General features: G+C 33.8%; 2 protein-coding genes across 2 annotated transcripts; both read right to left on the bottom strand.

Annotated features, from left to right (window-relative positions):
• Positions 1-6,427: 6,427 nt before the first annotated feature.
• LOC7474196 (folate-biopterin transporter 1, chloroplastic) lies at positions 6,428-10,759 on the bottom strand. The gene is made up of 9 exons (XM_002314651.4): positions 10,457-10,759; positions 9,898-10,130; positions 9,592-9,656; positions 9,326-9,488; positions 8,617-8,765; positions 8,274-8,528; positions 8,002-8,170; positions 7,810-7,902; positions 6,428-7,306 (listed from the first exon to the last, which is right to left on the bottom strand). The coding sequence occupies exons 1-9, from the start codon at positions 10,707-10,709 to the stop codon at positions 7,007-7,009; spliced, it is 1,680 nt and encodes a 559-aa protein (XP_002314687.1). The 5' UTR covers positions 10,710-10,759; the 3' UTR covers positions 6,428-7,006.
• A 1,947-nt stretch (positions 10,760-12,706) lies between these two features.
• Positions 12,707-15,041, bottom strand: LOC7498071 (FCS-Like Zinc finger 8). The gene is made up of 3 exons (XM_002314650.4): positions 14,474-15,041; positions 13,490-14,374; positions 12,707-13,137 (listed from the first exon to the last, which is right to left on the bottom strand). Exons 2-3 carry the CDS (start codon positions 14,347-14,349, stop codon positions 13,008-13,010), a joined length of 990 nt encoding a protein of 329 aa, XP_002314686.3. The 5' UTR covers positions 14,350-14,374; positions 14,474-15,041; the 3' UTR covers positions 12,707-13,007.
• Positions 15,042-20,898: the final 5,857 nt, after the last annotated feature.

Raw genomic sequence — 20,898 nt, 5'->3', positions numbered from 1 at the left:
TTTATTTGACTTAATTCTGGGATGCATTGTACATATGGGGACCATAATTGATTAGAAGGGGACCGATTTCTTATACTGATCGCTTAAGGCATTGGCTACACAGACATTGTCTTCTCCCATGTGAAATCAGAAACTGCATGCAATCAAGCATAGTGCCCTTGACGAAAGTGTAGGGTACATGTAAGAGTTCCAAATTGCAATAGGTCCACAGACAAGCCATGGCCGAGCATGTGGGGCTGCTTGGCTGAAGCACTCAAATTCAAATATCGGCAGGTTATAGATTTACAGGCATGCAAGTCTTGTCCGGTAGATGTCCGGCAATTCCAGTGGTCACAATGGTGTCTCCAGTCCATGTTTTTTTCTTATGACCCGGGTTGTAGGGCTGTCAATTTCTTGCTGAAATAAAATCGGGTATTCTTAATCAACTATGCAACTGGTTATTTTTCCTTCTCTGGTATATATGGCCAAGAACCTCCATTCATGATTAATCAAGCTGGTTTTGTTAACTTGTTCTTAATTTATTTCCATTGGGTGTCCAAATATACCTTGTAAGAGGGGTTGTCAGACACTATATATATATATATATATATACAAATTCTCTGTTCTCAGCTAATTATAAAGCAATTGGCTTGCGAATTCACGCCTAGTCTTCCCTAGCCGAGCCATATATAGAGAGAGAGGTGCGAGCAAAAAGAATAACAAATTAATTCACATCTAATCTTTGTCTATAGCGAATTTTATGACATTATTAATTACCTTGTGTTTATAGCAGTGGAGATTAGTTAGCCATAAAAGATTGCTCCTCAGCTTCTTCTGCGTAATCATTCCGATTTCCAACATATGGGTTTTAGCTCTATATATCTCTTGTTCCGAGGGTCAATGATTCCTCACATGGGGGTTCTGTTTGGTTTCTCCATGATCATGTGAAAAGGCAAGGAAAGAAAGAAGAAAAGAGAAGGACAAAATTAGTGGGGAGGTTGAGTTTGTTAAGAATTTAATGATCTTCACATGGCATCCCACATGTATCATCCTCTTCACAGCCAAGGATTCTTTCCCTCCCACCCAATCAGTTTCTTGTCACATACTGCCATCAATCATTTATCACTGCTTCGATATTTAAGCATTGCTCTATATTCCAGTATAAGTTTATAGACTAAAAATGCCATTCATCACTATCCAGAAAAAAAGAAAAAAAAAAGAATAAGTCCCTGTGCTTATAGCTTGATTATATCCAAATTATCTAGTCAATAATCATCATTCTGCTCTCCAATTTGGTAATATTTATATTCCATTATCATCACAATCATTATCATAATTTTCTTTCAAAATATAATAATGCACAACAATAGTTATCACCGTGTAAAGTCATTTTGGCTAATGATGTGTTGCAGCATAATTTAAGTTAGCATGGCTTCCCTGAATCTGGTATAGCCAGTTTTTTCAAATACCCCGGTTTACTCTATCACAAAATTAAAAAATATCAATAAAATATTATATCAGCACACAATGAAGATTCCATTAGCATTTCTCAATACTGAGAGAGGCAATAGAATATCATTGTGGAAAACTTGTTTGTCAGGTTTTCTATTTTGTCGGTATTGAAAAGAATATTTTATAAGTATTTGCATTTATTTTTTTTAAAAAAAAATTGCATTTTCAAAGCATAGCTATTAAGAAATATTTTATTTGAATCATGAGAGGTATATCTCAACTGATCAGACCTTGAATTTACTTTCTAAAGATCACCAGTTCAAGTCTCACAAACTGTGAGGCTACTGGAGACTTACATAGTCATTAACTTCAGGGCTTGTGAGATTAGTCGAGGTGCACGCAAGCTGACCCGGACATTTATGTTAATATATATATATATATCCCACATGAAAAAGTTAAGAAATATTTTATGTGAATGAAGACTGTATATATAGTTATTTTATATTGAAAAGTTAAGAAACATTTCATGTGAATAAATCTTTTATATATATAGCTATCCCACATGGAAAAGTTAAGAAACATTTCATGTGAATGAAGGCTATATATATAATATAGACTACATACACATAGAATGTTTCTTAACTTTTTCACGTGGAATAACTATATATATAGCCTCCATTCACATGAAATGTTTCTTAACTTCACCATGTGAAAAGATATATATATATATATATATAGAGCTTCCATTTACATGGATTATTTCTTATTTTTTCTTTATAGGATAACTATATATATATACTACATACACATAAAATGTTTCTTAACTTTTTCATATGAAATAATTATATATAACTTACATCCATATGAAATATAGCTTTATAGCCTAAATTCACATAAAACTCGAGTTTCGAGTTAATCTAGCAGGTCATCCAGGTTTTATCGGGCTAGTTGCAAGTCTGAGTTTTGACCATTTGAAACTCGGTCAAGACCTTAAATCCCGGATCAACCCACTGTTCCAAGCTGGGTTTTATATTTATAGCTAAAATATCTTCAGGGTCTATGTTCACAACCAACCCATCCCAATGGTTATTTAATGGACAGTTGCCTAACCTCCTTCAAAAGATCACAAAATGAGAAAGAAATACACAACACTGGAATGGGGTTGAGACCTTATAATAGCAATGCTCTCTCGGAGCCAAAGGTGATTACAAGAGAATGTGAACAATAACTTTGTCGAGGCAAGATTTAAGGGAAGGAACGAGGATGACAACTTCCAAAATAAGACTAAAAAAAAGAACAAATGCATTTAAATTAGAGAACGAGAAAATATCCATGAGGTATAGATTATCTTACTTTGCTGCTGAACTAGAATTGAATTCCCAGAACGAAATTGATGTTAATTGCTTCAAGTTGCGAGCAACTCGATCGGCTTGAATGGTTTCAGTTGGAATTGGAATGGTTCGTAGAGAGGGTACGTAAAAGTCAATCAGACAGGTTTAGGGGATGGTCCACTAAGGTAGGATAAAAGTCAACATCAAAACATACAAGTTCATGAGATGTAGGTTACACAAGAACGTAAATCAGTCCAACAGTCATACCCTTTCTATCTTATATATCTTTAATTCAAACGATTTTCATATATTTCAAATCAATGTGGTGTATTTTAAAGAATATTTTTTTATGCTGTCTTGAAAGTTTGAGTTCAGAATGTAAAGATAAATAAATAAATATCCTTATTTATCAAGCAGGTTAATTTACTCCTTTAAACTAGAGCCAGCTAGAATTCATCATTCTCAATTAAATATTAGATTAAAAAAAGAAAAGGAAAAACAGACCTTAAGGATGCAACCGATGACAAAACCATGGGCCTGAAATTATTGGATATGAAACCTTGTTGATTTTGCTGTTCTTTATTTATTAAGTGGGGTATTCGAGCTGTGCGCGGTATCATGTGCTTGCTCGACCTTTTCTTATTAAATTTGCTTCAATCATTAGCGACTCGACAACTATTTCAACTTCCAACTCCTCCCATTCCAAAAATGCTGAGTTCATGGCGGCTTTGCTATCAGACCAATGGAGATTCCGACCTGGCATGACCATCAGTTTTTTAAAGGCGCAACTCTGTGTGTGTGTGTGTGTGGTGTAACTCTGCGGCTAAATATATATAGATATTCATATGCATGTGTTTCAGACCAGATAGATTACTTATCAAAGGTGGTTCTCTGCTGATCAAGCATTCAGATTCGGTGCAACAGTATGCTATCCATTACCATTACCATTACCTTCGAGATTTGAGATGATTAAGATCTATTTTCCTAGGATAGATAGTTACAATTTACAAAGATACTACCATGTCCAGCAAAATGCTGTCCCAGCCTCTTCAAAACCTTTAATCTAGTTGTCGAATTCTAGGGTTGCAAATAGCTCATCACTGCTTCGTACTGGCGCCCCAGCACACACATATATTGTCGGCGTTGGGATTTAGTCACAGGTCAAGTGATCTGTCAGTGTCCGTGTTCATGCTGATATTATCAGAACCGATTCGCCAGTGAATTATCAGAACCGATTCGCTAATCGGGCCGGAGGGGTCAATTTTAAATTAAACTACTTAAAATAAAAATAGACATTATAAAAAACATTAAAACACTGTTTAGTGAACCAAATCGCCTTTATTTTTTTCGTTCAAGTTCTTTATTTTTAATTAGATACTTTTGCTTTTATTTAACAAACCTTAACTCTTTTTCTTCCATTCACATTATTTTTTTTATTTTTTTTATTGGGTGCTTTTACTTTTCATTTAACAATTATAGTACAATTTAATAAAAATAAATGCTCAATAAATTATAAAATGATATTTGAAATCATTAACACTCTAGATAATATAAAATTAAAGAAATATTAAAAACAAAACAATAAAATACAATACTAGAGAAAGATATAAATCACCATGGGTTACAATGGTTATCCATAATAATAATAATAATTGCACTTGATTTTTTTTATTTTTAATTTAATCCTTTCACGTTAAATAGTGAGTTTAATATTTTATTTCAGCTGATTTTATATAAAGCGCTCACAATGTTAAGAATAAGTTTAAATATTGAGTTGATGCTAAATTTAACACAAAATAATATTTAATTTTATTAATTCAAATTAATTAAAATTTGAAATTCAATTTTAAACTAAACAAATATCCAAACTCTTTATTCTTTAAGAAATAATACTTTATTTCAGCTTCTCAACTCAATATTTAATTATAATCTATATATTTAACATATATAAATCCTTAATTTATTTTTTGAACACATATATAAACTTTTCGGTTTCCAGTAAAAAAAAAATTGATGGTAAAAAAACATTAACAACACGTTTTGCGTTGAGAAGAAAAATACTACATCCCACTGCATAGCATACCAGAGATTTTAGTGGTGCTTGCGACCCATTTCATCCATGGAGGTCTGGTGTTTAGCTCCAGATTTTACATCTTTTATTTTGTGTTTTTTCTAAAGGTAGGCATGGCGGGGAGCGCGTGCGCGCGTATAAGAATGACTGCACATCAAGCCCAGTGGCATGGTGATACAACTGGGCATCTTCTTCTTCTTCTTCTTCTTTTAATTTCCTATGAGATGCTGGGCTTGATCCCAAGCCTAACACCAACATTTTCTTTTCCTAAAAAACCGTGTTTGCGTGGCGGGTCATATTTGTATTCTAGTAGGACCCTACCACGTGGAAAAAATCAAATAATTTTTATTATTATCCTTTCAAAATCATAAACTAAAATACTGTCTCATTTTATTTTGCAAGTTGCCAGACCAGAACAAAACGTAGCTGCTAGGATTTCTGTTCACATCGACTGGGCATTTATGAACGGTTGAAGATATCCTTCTTTTATCTTTACTTTTAATATATATAATAGTACATTTGTCTATGATACCGTTGAGGTCAAATTTAAAATAAAAAAAAATCAAGAGTGTAGTAAATGTTTTTGACAGTATCTTTGAATAAATTATTAGTTCTAAATCCTTATAAACACATTATATAAAAATTAAATTAAAAAAAATCAATAATCAAATGGAATAAAATGGTCAAAATGCAACAAAAAAAAATGAATTACTGTTATAATCCATAATGTTAATGGATGTAGAGAAATAATGTTTTCATTTTTTATTTAACTAATTTTTTAAAAAATGGATCATACCGTGACACTGAGATATTTTTCCGATACTTACCCGATGCTAAGATATTTTCTGATATCGTGATAACCAAATAAAAAATAAATTTAAATAAATTATCAAATTTAAATCTTCATAAACACATCATATAAGGGTCGAATTAAAAAAAAAATCAATAACCAAATAGAAAAAAAAAAAGTTAAAATACCAAAAAAAAACAAAAAACAACATCATAAATTATTATTGTAACTCACAGTGCTAATAAGCATGGAAAAACATGTTTTCCCCGCATCTAACTTTTTATATATATATATAGAGGTAGTTGTGGATTGATGGGTTTCTTTTGGATCATATATCTACTCCAATATTCAGAACCAGTCCTAACTCTTGCAAAAGTCAAAGGAGGCCATTCTTATAAGCAGTTTAGATTTGCATTCCAAACCATGTTCCATGAAGGTTTTTTAAAATATTTTTTTTTATGTTTTATTATTTTTTAAATTGTTTTAATGTGATAGTATCAAAAATATTTTAAAAAAATACTATTTTAATATATTTTATAAAAAACCAGCACTCGCAGACACCATCTTAATCATGTCTAGTTCACATTTCTTTTCTTGTTCGTGGCGGCCTCTCTTTCTTTTATAATATCTACAGATATATGGATCGAGAGAGATTAAATTAACGACGTGAACTGTACATAAATCAAAGAGGGCAACAGAAATATTCACAACTTAAATATCGGTTACTTTTTTTTTTTAATATCGCAGATAAGTTTTGAAGCCAAGAGGTGCTCAGTTGCATTAAATAAACTGCCATCTTTCAAGTGACTTGCACCCGAATACGATCATGTCATACTTTAAAAAATGCCACGAAGTATCGTGTAATATTTTTAAAGATGATATCCAATGATTCTTTGATGGGACAAAATGGACATTTCACAGGTTAAAAGGGTCAAAAAGAAGAAGATCACAGTCAATGGCCAGGCTTTGTTACCATCCTGTCATGCCTTATGTTCGGGGCCGTGAGCCCTTCGAACAGCCTGCATCAAAGACATTGGCCTGAGAACAGTAGCCCGACCTTGTATTGGGCTCGCAAGTCCAGTGATCAGGTTGCTCGAAGGGCTCAACACCTGGGCAGGAGGGAAGACAATTCCTTCCATTTTCACGTCATAGTATACTCGGTTACAATCCATCACGTGCATAGCTCAGGTCACTAGAATTAAAGACAAGGCGGATCATCTCTCTATAGTTTGTGTATGCGACCTCGTGATATTTACATAATCTCCCTGTGAAACAAAGTAGAATCTGCAGTTACGCAAAAAGCTTACTCGCAGGGGTCAGTCCAAAGGAATGAAAGGTGAAGCGTTCCTCCGCGCTGGATAATGAGGAAGTAATCATCCGAATTCAATTGGACTTCATCTCGATATCTCTACTCTCCTTTGGAATGGCATCGGGCCTATCATTGGGTAGGAGGCCTAGGAGTGGCAAAGGAAGCAATGAGCTGAGATTACAGAGAATAATCAAAAAGGCCAAGTTGTCAAAATTGTCCTTTGTGACTCCAAAAAACTGAGTCAGACCAGCACCGATCAGCCCTCCAAGAACACTCCCTCCATTTGAAATGGACATAAGGGTTGCAAAAAGTGTAGCTTCCATGCCCTCCGGACATAACTTTGCCGCTAGCACAAGAACTGGCATGAAAGAAACCTGCAAAAGTACCAATACGTTTTAGCTGCTTCGGCATACAATTCTTGCTAGATCAACCTTGCACAAGATAAGAGATAAAACAGTTGAGGCGTGAAAATAGGCAGCTAAAAAGAAAATAGCTCATGTTGAGGATATGGATGACTGAACATCCACAATAACACAACAGAATGATCTAAACATCTAACTAGTAACCAAAACCATGCCTTAAAGTGGATATATGAAAGAAGCAATGCAATGCAACCAATTTCAATAGAAAGATAACTTCTCCGGTCCTTTAGGAATACACCTGGTTGAAAAAAATGCTCAAAATCACTGCATACCAGAATGTCAAACCCCAACCCCCCAGCCCACCCCCGCCAAAAAAAAAAAATTCAACCAGCTGGGACAAGAAAGTTTCCAGACATAAAAAGCTGGTCTTCCAGCATGCCACATGCCGGCGTAACAGAACTAAAAATTTCAACAATGTCAGAGCTGTCATAAAAGATCTGGCAAACATATGTTACCTGACCAAGGACTGTTAGAATCAAAGAATCCCCAATAGCAAACCATTCGTCACTTATCCCAAACTTTCTGTTTAAACCAGTAACAAGGAAAACCTGAGCCAAAATATTAACAAAAATGAATATGTATAATAGACTCCATTAAACACAATTATCCACTGCTAAGCCTGGCTTGAAGTGAATCGTAACACAAACCTGAGTCATCCCAAGAGCTGTACCAGTTACAGTAGTAGCAACAAAGATCTTGCGCAATGGAACATTTTTCAAAAAGCCATTATACAGTCCAACTCCAAGCAGTGATGCAACTGAGGTAACAAGCTTGACACGTCCAAGAAATTCTGGAGTGAAACCAAGTTTATTTGTGCTGAAAACAAAAAATTTTAGATATCACAGTCAATCAAAAATTTTGAGTAGAGATGAAACTAAATTATAAGGACGAGTTAATGCTAATCATTGTCTGCACATACGTGAAAAAAAACATGGCAGAATCTGATTGTGGTGTTGCCTGCCACAGGAAAATAAATAAAGTGGGAAGAAACACATTGGGCTGCTTAACAGCATCCCATAACTGAACAATATGCTGCTTTGAGCTTTCCAGAAAACCAGAACCAGGCAAAGCAAGACTCGGTCCACTTGCCGGACCAAGCACACGCTGTTCTCTCACAAGAACAGCAACTGCTGATGTTATCAAAGGTAGCAACGCCGTAACACCAAAAACAAACCTGAGAATGAAAAATCAGCACTAATTTGATTAATTTGAATGTCATCAGTGCCAAGTTATTACACTTGTCCAAAACCACTTTCGAGTACCTTACACCATAAGCATCCACCAGAGAGCCACTAAAGTAAGAGCTTACAATCCCACCAAAAGCCGACGACCCCCAACATAAAGACTGAAGAGATCCTGACATGCTTTGTGACTCCCCACGAGCCCTCTCCACCACCATAGAATCCACAACCTACACAATAAACCAATTTTGGGGCAAATCACTGTCATGTAATTAGCCACTGCCTTTCAAGAAAGGGTACCCCAAGCCTCTATGTACAGAATTTCTTTTCTTGGCAAGCACACACGAAAAGTTTGTTGTTAAACCCACAGGAGTTGAAAATCAATATCCTTAATATGAAATTTTGACTTCATAAGCAGAGCACCAGCCCTGAGATGAATTTGCTGGTAAAGTTCTGTTAAAAATAAGCCTCCGCAAATTAGTACCTCCTGTATACCACTCTGATGAACAACCCACAATCATATCATGAAAAAAAAAAGGGTAAACCTTAGGGTGACACTGCTAGGTAATTAATAGTTGACATTATGTTAATGCAAAACAAATTAGCTCACAATTAATTCCATATATTTCAAAGCATTAGCATATTTTAATGATTGTTCAACTGATACCGCTAAATTCAGTCATAAACACATCATATTCTCTCAAAAAGTCATAGATTCTTAATCAATCCTTAAATCAATGACTGTTATGCCCAGGCATTTTAATAAATTCATGGCATTGAAGATACTCACAACATCTGAGAAAGCAACAGAAAGCGATCCAAGAAGTATGCAGAAGGCAGCACTGTACTTGCTATCAACAAAGGTAGACATCAAACTCCAAGAAAGCGCACCGAGAAGTCCTGAAAGAACCAAGTATGACCTTCTTCGATAACCAAAGAGTGGAACAGAATCACTGCAACAGCAAAACCATTACTTAAAAGAAATGCAGAAATGAAACAATTTCTTGCACAGCAGGAAGGAAATGTAAAAGATATAGACAAAAAATAAAATCGCACCTAATAAACCCATAAAGAGGTTTGATAAGCCAAGGTAACGCGGAAAAACCGGATATCACAGCTGTCTAGTCAACCATGTACCTTGTCAGTCCTCGAAGATAATAAAAAGAACACATGAACAACAATAAATTTCCTCTTATACCATGCAACCAATTTCAAAAAAAAAAAATCATCAAGATTTTAAGAAAGATGAACCACTATCAAGAAAAAAAAAATTAACAAGAGGAACATTAACTGGATAAAAACTCAAACATTAACTTTTCTCGTCACCTCATCATCATAAAGAAAACAAGCAGGACAACTTACCTCTGCAGGTTCTAAATGCAAATCATCTTTCAAGTAAAAACTGACAGCGAGCCTAGCAAGGCCCAAGACACCTTGAACAAAATACACCATTGCTACTGCAATATTATCTGGTGACAAGTCCACGCCAAAGCATATTCTGCTAATAAGGTATTTGCTTATACGCATAGCATTTTTACTAGTTGAGCTCATCTCCCCTTCAACATCTGCTGTTAACATTTCTCTTTCACCAGCACCTAGTTCAAACATGAGCACACGTACATACATTATCTGATCTACCCAAAAAAATAAAGCTTCTAGAAATTATAAACTTTTTCCAGTTTATTAAGATTGAAAATCTTTAATTACAGCTCTTGATAAATGCGGATTTTTAAATTTAAATTTATGCTTAATCTCTGAAAAAAGAACCTCTCCCTTAATCTATTAACTTAAGTAGCCATTACTTTTAACGACAGAAGAAGTGGACAAGTGCAGCAGCTAGGGTTGTTTTCTGAGATATCCAAAGAAAAATGAATACTCACTATAGACATAATCTGATCGTAATTGACGAGTATAAACTTACTGTTTGTTGAATCCAAAACCGAGTCCTGGCTTTTGTCACGCCGGTGAGATGGCGTGGGCATGTTGATTGCAACCGACATATCCTTTCCCCCAGCTAGTTTCCGCCGTGGCCTCCGGCGAGTTCTTCTGTGAGAGACAATGGATAAGCGTTTCCGGTGAATCTGGAAGTGGGGAGACAAGGTGAGAGAGGATAAAATTGGATTTTGATGAGAGGGTAAAATTGAGAATGAGCTCCTAGAGTTTGTTGAAGCCATTATGAATATTATTTTTAGTATTATTAATTGCTGAAAAATAGCAGTACAGGTTTTGAATTTTGATTGCTGCTGCTTCTTGTTCCGGTCAAAATGACTTGAGTATCCTTGTCAATACGATGAAGCATCGTGGGCGATAAATTGACACGTAACCATTTAAAGCCCGTTAATTATATGAGTGGACTATATCGGCGGGTTTCAGTTTTCGCCCATTTATCAAGGCCCATTTCTTGAAAACATCCACGCCCCTTTTTCTCTTCCTTTCTTCTCCTCTCAAACACCAATCACATGCGATTATATTTTTATTGATGTAAGTTATCAAAAACTATATAAAATAATTTTAATTTACATTAATTCTCTATTATTTATTCAATGTTGATTTAATTATATTATAGTATAGAAATACAACCTAAAGGGTTGTAAAAAACATATTGTGTATTAACTCTTAAATCAATCACAATTAACATGCAAACAAAAAGAAATACATAAAAATGTATTATATGTTTTATTTTATGTATAAGACAATTAACAAAAATAAAATGATAAGATTAGTAGAATATTAAAAAATAATAAATAAAGAGAGAGGAAAAAAACTCGTATACTTGGAGTTAAATATAAACGTTTTTTTTATTAACGTAGGTGTCCGAACCAGCTTGTACGAACCTCAACTAACCCCACATGCTTTGAAATCAACGACCATGTAAGCTTTCAGTGGCCATCATATTAACAACCATATAGCTCGAACCTGAGACCACGGAGAAAACAAATCCCTTAATCTCAAGTTCTTACCACTGGACCACCTACTAGATGGTTAAACGCTCTTAGTTTTATACAAACTTGATTATACTAAAATTATACACGGATGATATATGTCATTATTAGAAATGATGTGTCATTTATATTTTATTTTTTATACCTTACCAAAATTAAAGCATATGTGTTTTTTTATACCTTATCATTGTGATAATCTTTATATTCAAGATGTGGCATTATTGGAGAACTTTGACAGGGAAAAAAAAAACAATATAATTTCAAGACATTAATTAGATATTCGAATCTTGAATAGTTAACATGTTTAGATATTTACTTTGTTTACTACACGTGAAGCGTAGCCTTCATCAATTTTCATTAAATCCAACAATTCTGTTGTGTGTACAAACTAGCTCGTTTTTCATTAATAAATGGGTATTAGGTAAGAAAGGCAACAAGAACCAATCATTGAAGGCTTACACATATCAGCGTGTGACAAGCATAACCGGTACCACAATACTATCACATCTGCAAGAAAATAGAAATTCCTCAAGAGTCGAGACTGAAGAGCCTACGGTCCCGTTTTGATTCCATGTTAGGTCTCTCCACCAGCCACCGGCAGAGAGCACGCAGTCTTGTTGGGCAGGACCGCCTTGTCTGCCAATCGTTTTTTCGTGGAAAAGGCCAACAATTTAAATCCTTGATGGCAAATTTTTGGCACTTGAAAATAATGAAATCCTATCTGTGTCAGGCTGGTGCAAGGCTATAGAGATACCATTAACTTATCCAGCATTATTTAAGGTAGTCCACCAGTGATTCTGCTTTCAGAATACTGATATTTGACTGGGGCAAACGGCGTCGTGGCATGGAAGTTTTGAAGGTGTTCTAACTTTAGTCTGCTTGATCTGTAAAGAATTTCAGTCACAGAGACTATTCCCTCGGAACTGTTCCCTTCAATAATTACAAGTCTTGCTTGCATCATTGGGCCATATAGTAATACAAATAATACAAGGAATTATTATTTCAAGACAGATTGACAACAAGAACATTATTAATAAGAAGATGGAGAGAGGGCGTACCGAAGAAAAGAAAAGGATTCACTACAGTTGAGATTATTGGACCTATGTGCTTAATTAACTATTCTATGATAGCTACTAGCTATTTAATATAAAGAAAAGATAAAGTAAGCTTTAGTCACGCATCATCATCACACCAACTCGAAACCAAACTCTGCGGCCAAACCCAACATCAAGCACCAAAATCATCACTTCAATAAAATCAAATTTACAGATCATATTTTGGCTTCTGGGTCCCTGTCTATTTTCTACAAGGAGAGAGTAACGAAGTGATAAAACAAGGGAGAAAACATGAAAACAGGTTCAAGCATTGCATTGAATTACCTCCTATCTTTGCTTACGCTTTTATCAATTACACCTGTCTTGAATTGAAGCAAGAATTTGGTAATAGTCCTACAAAGCTACCCTTATGATGAGAGAGTAGTTGCCTGGTTGGTTTATTTCTTAGGTTGGTCCAGCTTTCAGGCAAGGAAGACTACTCGAAATTATGAAAACTGGCATCAGGAACAAGTTCACAAGCACTATCTGGATCCACTTCATCTATTCCCTCCTCTAACAGCATCACCTGGTACCGGCATTCATTGCTGCAGAATGCCCTTTCCCCTCTGAAAAAGAATTAAATCATTCGAGGAAAGCTTTAATTTTATCGGTAAGTAATCGGAGATGAAACTAGAAATAAAACAATCTAAGCACTACAAATAAATCATAGCAAGTCAGTCCAATATCAGAGATATTTGTATACTTATCAGTTCAAAATTATTTGGAAATAGTCTGAGATTCCAAGAAAAGAGCACGCAGGTTGATCGATTGAATGTTTGTTGAATTTAAAAAAAATATATTACTATGTATGAGCTGAATCTCCATGTCTAATGTGTAAGTTAACAAGCTTGCATAGCCTTCACATAAATCATGTTGAAAGAAAGCAGAAACATCTCAAAAAAGGAAACTTGAACTAACCTGTAAATGTAGATGTCTTTTCCCTGCTCAAGATTCTTCTTGCAAGAAGAGCAGAAGCTTAAGAAACTATCAGATCGATAAGTTAACCCGTCACCCAAAAATCTATTGTTGTCTTTCCTTGAAGAAGCAGAGAAGCCAACAGCACCACAACAGCTCTCAACAATGCAATTGTCAAAAATATGAGTAGTTTTGGGAACAGGCCCGTGAGTGATTACACAAGTATAATCCTCAGAGAGCTCCATTTCACTAGCAGAAAGACACCCAGTGAAGACCCGGGGAGAATTAGGAGTGTCCATGCCCGAATTAGCCGATCCGAATAATGATTTCTTCACTGGAGAAGGGGATAACCCAGATGAGAAAGAACCGAATTGAGAGTTTCTCGTTTTGATACCAAAATCACCGTTAAGTTTGGGAGATTGATCCGTTGGTGAAAGAAATGGTGGAGGCAAAGGAGGGATTTGGATCTTTAATTGGGACCCAAACAGAACCATTCTGCTTTCTGGTTTTGACAAATTGGAGTCAGTTTCTTCATCGTCAAGAGCATCAACAATGCCAAGACCAATGCCTTTGGAGTCTAGTTTGTCCCAGTGGCGCCTGGTATCAGGTTCCGGGGTTTTAGGACTGGGGCATGCGTCATGCCAGAAGGGGTTTTTGAGGCCTGAGAAGGGCTTGCTATCAAGAATTGAAGTTGGGCTCATAATTGCCTCTGCTGTTTCTGAGAAGTTCTTGAAGGTGAGGCCAGTGAGCAATTTCGGAAATGAAGTCGGTTTTCTGAACTTGTCTGTTGGAGAGGGGATTGAGCTATGCTGTGACATTAGAGCTTGCTTGCTTGTTGCAGTTCTTGATCTCTTTTTCATCATCTCAATCAAATACTATATTCCCACACTGAGTACGAATACATAAAAAATTAATGAACGAGCTACCAAATTTAATTAAAAAAATGAAGGCTTTGTTAACCAACAAAAAAAATGACAGGAGATTTACCTGGAAGGATTTGTGATTTTACCCAGTAGTATCCATGGATTCCAGGGGCTAAGATCAAGACCAGCTTCGAGCTCAGAAATATGAAAGAAATTCTTGGATACGTGGCTTCCTTGAAGGTTTATGCTAGGGAAAGATAGGCAAAAGACTGGTGCTAGTACAGTCAAAACCGTCATATTCAGTAAACCAAGAAATAGAAGAGCCAATAATAGGATCCATGAACCCCTCTGCTTCCACTATAGCTCTGTGATCACTTCCATTTCGAAGAGCCAACAAGAAAGAAAGAAAGAAAGAGAATCACTTTTTCCCAGAATTTCTCGCTCTTTAAACCTCAATTCATCAGCAGGAATCCCTGAGCTCATAGAACAGACATGCAAAGAGGCCCCCGAGAGTTATGATCAACAGACCAGACGTGCATGCCTCAGACACCACCAATGACAAAAGAAGGTTTTGTATTTTTGTTCTCCTCTCACTTCGCTTTCTTTCTCTCCTCTCTCCTGGCTCCTGGCTCCCTCTCTTGTATCTCTTTATGTTTTTTTTTTTATGTGCCTTCAATAGTTTATTTCAACAGGTTTTGTCACCAAAAAAAAAACCCATCAAATTCAAAGCCTTAGAAACAGACAAGACCCACTAGCACAAACCCTGAAAAAAAAAACACAAATTATAACTCATACATGAATAAGAAAAAAAAAGGACTAGTGACTGGTAAATACAGAGCGGTGTATGATAGCAATCGAACTGTTACTCTCTTTTCCTTTCAGTGGGCTGTCCTTTTGCATTACTTTTTTAACACTTTAAACCCACTATTCCACTCTTTACATCATCAGGACCTGAGACATCGGCCATGAAATAGCAAAGAGGACGGTCAAAATAAGGAAAGAGAGCTCGTGGGATTGAGGGGTGGTTGTTGTGTGGATCTTAAAGGAAGTTATGCATGGAAATCAGTGGTTTTGATAAAACCACTCCCTTGCCTTACAAATGACAATCACGTCGGTTTTTGAATTGCCACGAAGTGCTCTCTCTGTCCCTGTCTGTCTCTCTCTCGACTCTTGATTGGTCAGCAGTGACTTTAATTGAGGTTTAGATATGGGCTTTTTCGTGAAATGGTTTTGTATAATTCAGTAACAGGGATTAAATGAGGTTATTTTTACGAAAGTGTTCAAGTCACTGTAGAAATATCCTCTCCCTGGCTCTTTACCTCAGTAACCTGACAGATTGTGATTATGAAAATACTACACAGAAACACGAAGGCCTAAAATAAAGACATAACCTTACTCTGTTTCGTACTTGTACTAGATTAGTTCTTCATCTCATCAACTCGAGTACCGAAAGTGTCCTGCATTATGCATCATTGCCTTACAAGATCAAGGACGAATTCGACGATGCATATTGTTGTGGGCGTCAATAAAAGTGTAACTGGTCGAGAAATTTAAATTGTTCGAAACTAGAGAAGGGTTAATTTGTTCTAATCAATCAGGGTTGATGGTTTCATCTTCAAGAATTTTCTTCTCTCATTGTGATGAGCATGCATTCTCACACATCTCCTCCTGTGAAGCCTGTGCACTACAGACATGCTGTAAAATCATAATGGATTTAACATGGAACTCTTATACACAGGAGATATAGCGATCTATATACATATGTAAGAGGTTAATCTTTCATTTAATAAAAATATCTTGCCTTCTGGATGATTACATGATGTGAATAATTCTAACTCTAAATTTACATCCATTTATTTATCTTGTGATTTGATGTGATCAATTTATTCACATATGCCAATCAACTGCGATGTACTGAATCTACGTAAAAGAAATATATTAATAAGCACAAAAACATGATGATATGCTCTGAATCCCATCATCTCAATTCGACTCTTTAACGAGTTCTGTAAAATATCCTTCTGCTTGAAAATGTAAATTATTAATTATTATTTTTACAGGAAAACTCGGCTCGGCTAGGACATGGTAGAAGCGGAGCCTAAAAGCAGGTAAAATATCCAAGCCTGTTAAGAGCATGTTTGACATTGTAAGCTTTTTTGAGTTTTTTCTCAGAATTTAAATTATTTTAAAATAATTGATTTTTTATCATTTTAATATTTTAATATGTTAATATCAATAATTAATTTTAAAAATATTATTTTAATATATTTTAAAATAAAAAATATTTTAAAATACAGTCTCTATTACATTTTCAAACGTGCACGTCACCACCGTAATCATCAAGATTTTTAACTGGATCCCACTTCAAAAGGCATAGACTTCTGACGACATCCGGCCCCACAAACAAACGTAGGCCCACACTAGTTCTATTCTGCTACAGTAATAGGTCGTGTCATCGTCTCATGCTAGAGCATTTGTTTAGGCAAGTGAGTTAATAATGGTGCCATCTTTAGATGACTGAAACACCCTTTGAAAATGCATGGATGTTCTTGTAAAGCAAGGGCCGATCTGGAAGTTAAGCCGAAAGAAGGAATCTGGAGACGCCCGACTGGAAATGATGGGTCTACACTGTATGATGGACATGACCACAGTTACCAGGCTCGGGCGGATCCCCATCTCTTACTACAGAGAGAGAAGCCTGGAGGCTGGAGATTCTATCTTGTTCGTCTTCTTCTAATTTAACGGAAATTTCATCTTATCTATATATAATATAACATTCGAGGACAGATTTTAAGAAAGGTTACGTATACAATTCATTCACCTAATCATTCTGCGACGAAATATCCGTGTAAATGAATTAAAGAAGAGACTATTGTATGTCATGCTTGAGGATGCTGATTAGGATGGAAAACTGATGGAACGGAGAAGCTCTTAAAATTGGGTTTTGTGCATGCATGACTCTGTCTGTATGTGGAAGATTGGTGACGTGAATATTAGAGAATCAATTAACGTTGGAGAAGTCTTGAGATTCGAAAAGCCACGTTCTTATCAAGAGGGATACTCATACTCTGTCCTAAGCACGGAATTTAACAAAATTTAGGTACCTAACACAAACAAGCAAAAGCGAAAGCGAAAAAAAAATACAAATCTTTGCTGTGGAGGAAAATTGTTGCGATCGGTTGTCAAAGATGAGCCAACTAATGTATTGTTCTTTCTGTAATTCATGCATGATTCTGTGTTAGTATAGAATTCATAGTTGTTAGGATATATTTATCATGTGGCAGCACAAAGTTTTTGAAAATAGAGTTGTGATTATTCGGTTTTGGCAATATATTGAAGTAAGTTTTGCAACTGGAGAGAGTCTGGCTTGTAAGATGAACAGTTTATTGTTATTTCAAAAAAGGCGTCAGTAAGAATTGTGTTCGAGGAGGTCTGGTGATGAGCACTTAACTCGATGTTTTCGATGTCTCGTATAATTGGAGGGCCTCTTTTAATCCAAAATTTTGAAAGAGTGAAGCATGATTGCTAGACCTAGAAGAACAAATATATTGGATGAAAAAACACACAGCGGACGAGGGTACTGTTGTTTTGTTGCTGCTGTTGATAAGACACTATTAGAAGTATATTATATATAGTGATATTTACTGGCAAAGTTTTTTATTATTAAATTCATGTGATTACTGATAAATTACTGATAGTATTCTGTTAGTAATATGCAATTTTATGGATAGAATTTTATATGGGTATTTTAGCGGTAATATATTAAATTATTTCAATGAAATTATTGATGAAATGAAATGAATAATGTGTTTTTAATTTGTATTTTATTTATAGAGCTATTCATAAATTTATTAACGACGGATTTACCTAAATATCATAAATCACTGATAAATATATTTTTTATAAATATTTTTTATTCATAATATTATTGGTAAAATAATCATAAATAAACTATTAGAATAAGTACCAATAGAAATTTACATTGATAAAACTGTTAAATAAAAAGTCATATGAAGAGCCATCGACAAAGAAGTTAGGGCAAAAAAGAAGTCATAAAGAAAAAGAGATAAGGCCATACGATGCCTTCTGTATCAAAAAGATAGCTCGCAAATGTCCAAAAAAAAAAGAGTCATGAGGAACTTGGTGACACTAGCAAGTGTCGTTTTTTTCCGACTTGGATCATGTTTGTGTGATCATTGTAATATACTTTAAAAGATTTGAAAAAAAATATTGTACATGTATTATGAATATAAATTTATTATACTGCTAACAGAAAATAAATTAATATAATTTTTTTATATTGTATAAAAGTTAGATAATGGTAATTTTTTGTTATTTTAAATTGGGTTAATTTTTTTTTATTAAAGCATGTTTTATTTTTGCATTTTAAAAATACATTTAAAAAATTAAATTTTTTTTATTTCTTTTCTTTACTTAAAATTAATATTTTTTAATATTTTTATATTATTTTAGCATGTAACAAACCCAAGAAACCAAACCCAAGACAATAGAGTCTGACTCGACCGCCATATCTGATATTATTAGATCTCATTGTAACATTTAAAATCATATTTTTTTTTTATTTAAAATAAAAATAATTATTAACCCTATCTATCATATCCAAGGTTATTAGATTTAGCAAAACATTTAAAATCATGCTTTAAATTTTTCGGTGCAATATGCTACTTCATCATTAAAAAAAAAAAAAAGCGTAAACAAAGTGTAGAAAGAAAACATAAAAAACAAATACAAAAAGGCAATTGATAATTCATTTTATGCTTATGGTAATTGATTCGATGGTTTGTACAGGTGTTGTTGACTGGGGCAACATCAATTTCTCGACTTCAAGTAGTAAAAACTAGTTAGCAGCTGCAGGCAAATCAATTTTCTTTTTTTCTTTTTTTAAATATAACGTGTTATTAATATGTTTTTTAATACCAAGAAAAATTTTAATTTTAATTTTAATTGGAAATTTAATATTTTTATTTTTATTTTAAAAAAATAAAAAATAATGTGTTAAAAAATATTAAAAAAATTATTAATATTAACTAAAGAAAAAAAAATTAAGAAATATATACAGATTAAGACACTTGCCGAAAAATCTCAAATTTTTTTTATTTAATTGTATGGAAATAATTTAGTTTTGTAAAAATAGTAATAAGTTAAATTCTATTGAAACAAAATATTTTGCTAATATAATTTCTCATTTTCTTATCAATTTATTTTCTATATTCTTTGTTTAATAAAAATCAAGTGCATTAAGAAAAAAAATGACAACTTAAAATAAGGATAAATACACATCTCTCTTATTAAAACTTTTTTATTTTATTAACATGCTCCATTTATTTTGAATTTTTTTTTACCATAACATACTCGATGTGAATATATTAAACAATACATCGCTCGCATGTTGCAAAATAAGACATTTTGAAAATCCTATGAAACTTGACTCATCTTAACAAGTTAATATAAAATGACTTGAATTGAGCAATTATTTATTATAGATTTCAAATCAAATCAGGTGAGATTTAACTCAATATGACCAGGTAAACCTACCTAATCAAAATACAACTCGGTCAAGACCTGATTTGACTTATTGAATTGAATAATATTGTTTTTTTTATTTGTCTAATCATGCAATAATAAAAATCGACATTAGCATGAAAGCAAATAAATAAAATCTTAAAAAAAACTATAAAACATTAATGTTATAAAGAAGAACACTTGTTAATGTTATAAAAAAAATTACTACAATCTAACTCCAAAACAAAGTAAAAAAAAATGATTGTATTTGATAAAATAATATTCAAAATAAATTCTTAATTAATTTATTTAAATGAATTGTAATTCAAATTGAAAATAAAAGTTGCCTGAAGGAAATATGAAAAAGGGACATCTTTCGTGTGAAAAGCAAAAATAAAATGGAGAAATAAATAGGAAAAAAAAAATAGACATTTAGACAAACAAACCCGTGACAGTAAATCAAATCGGAGACGGAAAAAAAACAACGAATAGCGGTGAAAAGAACCATGCTTAGGCGTTATCCTAAAATTTTGTTGCCGAGAAAAAATGAAGATTAAAAAAAATATACTTCGATAAATTAACTAAACCGCTTCTAATGTTTTGAGCTGTCAATGAGGGGACTTGGACAGAGCGAATGAAGGCAAACATTAGTGGAAACATTTTAAAAGGTCAAAGTTGATGGCTAGCAAAACAATGTTTAATTTTGTTATTGGCTTTTTAGATATTTTAAGCATATTTATTTTTATATTTAAAAAAAATTAATTTTTTTTCAAAATAATTTCAGATTGTTTTAATGTTAAAAATAATTTTATAAATTAAAAAAATATTATTTTAATATACTTTTAAATAAAAAACAAAAAATACTTTACAAAATAACCAAAATATAAAACATGTTCCTTTCTTGCTTTAACGTTGGTTAAACATTTTTTTCTTTTTTCTTTTTCGCTGTTTCAGCTTGTCGGCCAGTTCAGTTTTTTTTCTTCGTTTTAAGCATAAGTTTGCACAGTATTCTAGAAAAAACAACGA

This window comes from Populus trichocarpa, chromosome 10, assembly GCF_000002775.5.
Source record: "Populus trichocarpa isolate Nisqually-1 chromosome 10, P.trichocarpa_v4.1, whole genome shotgun sequence".
NCBI lineage: Eukaryota > Viridiplantae > Streptophyta > Magnoliopsida > Malpighiales > Salicaceae > Populus > Populus trichocarpa.
Note: the sequence above shows the minus strand (reverse complement) of the source record. Positions and strands in the feature narration are given on the sequence as shown.

Excerpts from the sequence above, each read along its gene's own strand:
- LOC7474196 (XM_002314651.4), bottom strand. The coding sequence starts at position 10,709 with ATGGCTTCAACAAACTCTAGGAGCTCATTCTCAATTTTACCCTCTCAT. Across the intron at positions 8,766-9,325 it reads CTGTTGCTTTCTCAGATGTT|GTTGTGGATTCTATGGTGGT; the intron begins GTGAGTATCTTC and ends TTTATTGTGTAG. Across the intron at positions 7,307-7,809 it reads TTCTAACAGTCCTTGGTCAG|GTTTCTTTCATGCCAGTTCT; the intron begins GTAACATATGTT and ends GTACTTTTGCAG.
- LOC7498071 (XM_002314650.4), bottom strand. The coding sequence starts at position 14,349 with ATGATGAAAAAGAGATCAAGAACTGCAACAAGCAAGCAAGCTCTAATG. Across the intron at positions 13,138-13,489 it reads AAAGACATCTACATTTACAG|AGGGGAAAGGGCATTCTGCA; the intron begins GTTAGTTCAAGT and ends ATTCTTTTTCAG.